The following is a 5,490-nucleotide window of genomic DNA, read 5'->3' as shown; positions in this document are numbered from 1 at the left end:
GTGGGTAATTTGCTACCCATTTCAACCAAGACAACTTGCTACCTTATAGTTCACTTTGCTGCTATTTTGATGGTCAAGTTGTCCTTATTCAGTTATTCCTTGCTGCTATTGAACCGATTAAGGCCTTTGTCGCACCAATTCTTTAGTAAAGTTATTGCCTTTAGAAGCTGTTGTTGTTGCCATTCAAAATTATTGTTACATTTCCAACTCCTTGTCTTGACAAGTGTTTTAGTTTGCCACTAAGAGTATAAGCTTGTGAAGGTTCATGCTTTACTTTTATTTAAAATTATTGTTACATTTCCAACTCCGGAGCAAGATTTTTTACTGTTAAAAATATTAAATTTAATTTTTTTATAATCAAGCTAAAGATAAAATTTTGACAACATATATACATAATGTAACTTCGAAAGCATCCCCTATAATTGAACCCATACCTTAACACCCCCCCAATTAAAAAAAAATTGGGACATACACCCTCAGCTGAAAATCAAGAATACATAAGACATTGCTCCAAAATCTACTGCCATTTGCTAAGCACACTTACCATTAAAAACAAAACAAGTGGCTCTCAAAAACAAGCCCACATATCGAGTGCTAACAAGCTAAAAATGTCAAACTTTTATAGTTAAAATGAATTGAAAAGGAAAACAGGCATCCACTGTAATTTGGCTTGAAGCTAGCCGTACACGTTTTTTGCAGCTAATTGACAGTAATAAGTTGTTAGTGCTCTGCCCACATTCCCTCCATGCTCCTGAACCAGATTCAAGAAAAGCACATCAAGTGTTAGGATCGTCCCGAATAAGCAACGAACAAGTAAAAATAGTAGAAGAAATTGAGAAGATGAACACACAAATTTAACGTGGAAAAACTCCTCAAAAGAGGATAAAAAACCACGGGCAAAGATAATTTTACTATAATGGCAAAAGAATGAAGAGTACAAAAGATGGAGATAAAAACTAAACCCCGAAAACCCGAAAAACAAAGAACCCTCAAACGTAAACACAAAATTCTCTGAATGTGTTATGAGTTCTAATCTAATGGGTGTCTCTTAATTCTAAGATTGTAAAGGAGCCTATTTATAGGCTAAATTAGTAAGTCAAATAAACTATACTAATAAATGCTAAATATATTATACTAATAAATACTAAATCTTCTAGAAAGAAAATATATTTTTGTTTAACTTGACTTGCAAGCAATCTCTTAGAATTTGGGTCACACAATTCTAACATCAAGAAACCTAATTAACAATACATAAAACCCTATAAACTAATGTTGCAGTTCAAGAAATTGATAATACCTTAAAACTAGTTTTTTTCTCAAAATCAACAGCTTACCTACTGCATTTGCACCGCAACCATTTCTCTCTCGCTAGTTACTTGCACAAAAATTCTATGGCCTCCCGACTTTAGTGTCAACATACTCTGACATGAAAATTGGAGAAAAGATAGAGAAAGAAGATTTCAAGTTATACCTTCTAATATGAACAACTTTAATCAAAGTGTGATGAGGACTCTAGAAAGCAAATCCTCCATCACTGCCCCTTTCCAAAATTATGTCACGTGTTTTTCCTTTTTATTTTTTTGTAATTTTTTAATCAAATCAATTCATCTCTTATATAATTTATAGAATAGAAAATTAGGTTTTGTTGAAGATTGCTCTATATGTTGAGTTTCTTGAATTAAATCTGTAACATTCTGTAAATCAACTTTTTCATTACGATACAATTAGATATTGTATTTTGCAGGTTAGGAAAATGGAGTGTTAAGGGAAGAATGTAGCACAATTCTATCACCTATTTATAGGTTTTAGTTTTGGGGTTTACTTAGGTTTTTACAAGTAAATCTACATCACTTTCTCGCACATTTTATACTATTCCTAATTATGCTCTCGGTCCCTATATTCTTTCCATATTTAAAATTTAATCCCTTTATTTTTATTTAAAAATTTAGAAATCCAGATAAGTAAACAAAAATCTTGAATATAAGGTTGTAACCAAAATATGTTTATTAGAGTTAGACTGTCTAAATTTCGAATGAGTAGAAGAATTAGACCATCAATAATAACAAATCGAAGGCCATCGGCAATTCATGGGAATTTGCAAACTTAGAAAAGCTTGTCACGTAGATCTGCGTACAGTCCATAGAGTGAATTTTGTCGGAATTTGCTAACTTCGTACCATGAATTGAGTGCTTCAAGGTTCTTGTCTGTCCCAGAAAATGCTAACTGTATGCCCAAGTTGCACCCATTTTGCCCACATTTTGAGATTGGTCTTGCACAGTCTTGGTTGTTGAGACAAGTAGCTGACTCTCCGGAGCATGAATCACAACCAGAACTTTTCCAAAATAAATTTTGTAGAGTACCTTGTTTGAATTCAAGAACCTATGGATTTAAAACAAACTAAATATGTTATCTAAGCAAAAATTAAAAATAAAGGTAAAAATAAGATCTAATTTCAATTTTAATCCCTCTATTATATTAAAATTTAAGATTTAATCTCTTTTTTTTAGGGGGAATTGTTGAGATGGAAGGGGTATAAGTTCGGGGTTCAAAATATAAATTGTAAACTTAAAATTAATGAAAATCTTTTTGTCATTGCGCTAATGGTTAAATTGATAACACCATAAATTATTGTTGTTAAAGTGGTGACATGGATTTCCTTGAATATGTTAATTAAAATAATAGTTAATTTAGTTTTCATTTTAGCGGTAGCAATTAACAATGTTATCAATTTAGACATATTAATGATATTATAAAAAAAATTGAAAGATTAATTTCAAATTCCGAAATAGTAGAGGAGACTAGTTCAATTGACATCGAAATTATTTGAGAACTCTAAGAGGTTGCAAGTTCAAGACTCTTAAAGATGACATTATATGCGTAATGTCCTTCTTAAGTATGATTAGGCTGGAAATATAACTAAATAACTTACCAAAGTGAAGCTAGTTATGGTGTTTTTGTCATCAGCAACCATTATCGGTAATGATCTGGCTGCATATTTCCTCCCTGCAAATGCTACCATGTATCCACCAGCTTTAAGCTTAAAATCCAAGAAAAAAAGGAAAGAAGAAAAAAGTTTCAAAATTTTTAGAAGTTTTGATTAACATTTGCATTTACCTACTAATTCTCATAACATAATACGATTTTTCTAGATCTACAAAACAAAACCCAAGGCTTAACCTAATTGATTTATGTTGAAAAGCTTGATTTGTTTAGAAATAATAAAAATAAAAGTGTTTAAACGTAATCGTCACAGTCCAACGCGACATACATGCAGAAACAAGAAAGAAACACCAAAATTATTGCAATAAATATCAAGCAATGGACAAGACATGAAATACAAAAAACTGTATGCCCTAAACAATCTCTGTCTCTTTGATTCATAACAAATCAATATGTCTATGGTAAAATATATAAAAAGAAATCAAGGTAAAAAATATACTTACGAGATCGCTGCCATTGATGGTAAGGAGAGAAATTTCGTCTAGCTTTGGCCTAAAAACAGCAAGTTGTGCACTTTTGGTGGCTAAACCAAGGCGACTATCACATGGAGAAAGCTGCACATTTTCGAAGGAGAAAAATTCCTTTTTTGAAAATGCAACACCAAATGTAAACCCATCTAGTTTCTGCACTTTGGCATCATCACATGGACTGTAAACATCATTGGTATCATCTGCCATTGAACCAATCATCATCATCATCATCATCATCATCAACATCATCATCTCCATGACGGGTTCTCTCCAATTCTTATGATAAGCCTCTCTGCAAATTTATGAATCTAAAGAAGAATTACATTAATGCTTTGTTTGGTGATGATAATAACAAAGAAAAATAACAACAACAAAAAAGACTTCCTAATGCTAAAATCCAAACAAGAAACAAAAAACAAAAACTCTTTCACTAACGATGATTACTAAAATTTACATTAGAACTGAAGACCTAAAGAAAAACATACCAGAATGTGTGTAATCAAGCTAAATATTGTTTAAAGGAACTAAAGATGGTCTTAAAACTAAGTTGTAAAATAAGATTTTAATGGATTGTAGTAATCTTTTATGTAATATTGATGGGGCTGTTAATGTTGTTGTTATGTTGAGGTTCGTGATTCATGGGGGAAGAAACGTAGGACGCGCCAAAACGGTTTTATCGGCAGGCCACGTGGATCTTTGTCTCAAAAAGGATTCACATGGAACTTGGGATTAGGTTTTGAAAATGAAAATGAAAGCCAAAATATCATATTTTGTATACATATTTGAAACTCTATTTAAATACTTGAAATTGGATATAATTGAGAGATAATTAATATAAAATCATTAAAAATATGTATGAAAGATAAAAATTATTTGATGGTTAAGAAATAGTGATTAAAAAAGGAAAATTATTTAATGTATCGTTTTATAGATTTCATGCATCATCAAGTTATAATAAAATGACAGCTGAAATTTCTTTGATCCTTGCGACTTCTTGTCCTACATTCCAAGACTCTAAAGCACCGTTATAAGACATCAACAATAAATTATAATCCAAAATACCCTTATGAAGTATCAACAATATATACCAAGGATCAGTGGCGAATCTAAAGGGGTTGGCATAGGCCCCGGCCCCCCTAAAATGTAAAATTACTATTTAAATCTTTAATTTTTTTTTTAAATTTTAAATTAGTAAAAATAAATGTATATTTTTCCCTCCTAAATTTATAAAATTTCGATTTAATCCTTTAAAAATTATAAAGATATAGACTATAAAAATTAAAATTTCATTCGGCCCCTTAAAGGATATCATGTCACATAAAACACCAACAAAAGAGCAATATATACCAAGAATGAGAGGAACAAGGGAACGCCATAGGTGTGTTTGGGTGTTTGTAGACAATCTCGCAGGGAGGATGAATTGGAGATGGCTAAGGCTTGACACTTTTATCCCTTAATCAATTAGGAGGCTTCAATCTATGGTTTGCTTTATATTTGCTTGAGTAAGGATAAATAATCGTAGTTTTGTTGCTTATAAAGATAAGAATAACTCACCTGGTCAAAACTGATAACTCTCCATCGAGTGCACAGGTTGTCTTAAAGGTGTGGAAAGAGATGTGCCAACACTTGAAAGTGAAACCACACTGTAGGCTGTGTATCCAGAGGGACTATACCTTCTTTTTAGAGCTTATTGTTCATGACATTCTATGGTGTTTCATCCTGTTGTGTGATTATATCTAAACATTATCAACGCATCAGAACACAACTCATGATTGAGCTTGAGAAAACGACATGACTTTAAATTTGGATCAATGTTCAGTCGGCCATGGAATCCATGTCATACCGTTTTACTGACTAGAGGTTTACAAAGGTTCATACATGATTACTAACGTTGATCTCGGGCTCATCTTTTCGTATCTCTACTTAATGAATATTTCAGGTCCCTTACAATCCTACAACAAATCAATTTTTTGCTGAAGAGGGATTGGGATATTATAATTGAACACACTTATAGGGAATG

The 5,490-nt window shown here is 31.9% G+C and overlaps 1 protein-coding gene across 2 annotated transcripts; it reads right to left on the bottom strand.

Moving 5' to 3' along the window:
* Positions 1–1,958: 1,958 nt before the first annotated feature.
* On the bottom strand, positions 1,959–4,115 carry LOC107956647 (uncharacterized). Of its 2 annotated transcripts, none has more exons than XM_016892234.1 (4): positions 3,956–4,115; positions 3,444–3,778; positions 2,930–3,037; positions 1,959–2,379 (listed from the first exon to the last, which is right to left on the bottom strand). In XM_016892234.1, exons 2-4 carry the CDS (start codon positions 3,726–3,728, stop codon positions 2,104–2,106), a joined length of 669 nt encoding a protein of 222 aa, XP_016747723.1. In that variant the 5' UTR covers positions 3,729–3,778; positions 3,956–4,115; the 3' UTR covers positions 1,959–2,103. The 2 variants fall into 2 exon arrangements, with proteins under 2 accessions (XP_016747723.1, XP_016747724.1); XM_016892235.1 differs by having other exon boundaries at positions 3,444–3,762; positions 3,956–4,095.
* Between the last annotated feature and the right edge of the window lie 1,375 nt (positions 4,116–5,490).

This window comes from Gossypium hirsutum, chromosome D13, assembly GCF_007990345.1.
Source record: "Gossypium hirsutum isolate 1008001.06 chromosome D13, Gossypium_hirsutum_v2.1, whole genome shotgun sequence".
Lineage (NCBI taxonomy): Eukaryota > Viridiplantae > Streptophyta > Magnoliopsida > Malvales > Malvaceae > Gossypium > Gossypium hirsutum.
The sequence above is the reverse complement of the archived record's forward strand: the minus strand, read 5'-3'. Positions and strand labels throughout refer to the sequence as shown.

Bases quoted from the DNA above. Each gene is read 5' to 3' on its own strand.
- LOC107956647 (XM_016892234.1), bottom strand. From the start codon at position 3,728: ATGGAGATGATGATGTTGATGATGATGATGATGATGATGATGATTGGT. The intron at 3,038-3,443 runs GTAAGTATATTT...TTGGATTTTAAG, and splicing joins CCATCAATGGCAGCGATCTC to CTTAAAGCTGGTGGATACAT. The intron at 2,380-2,929 runs GTAAGTTATTTA...TTAAATCCATAG, and splicing joins CCATAACTAGCTTCACTTTG to GTTCTTGAATTCAAACAAGG.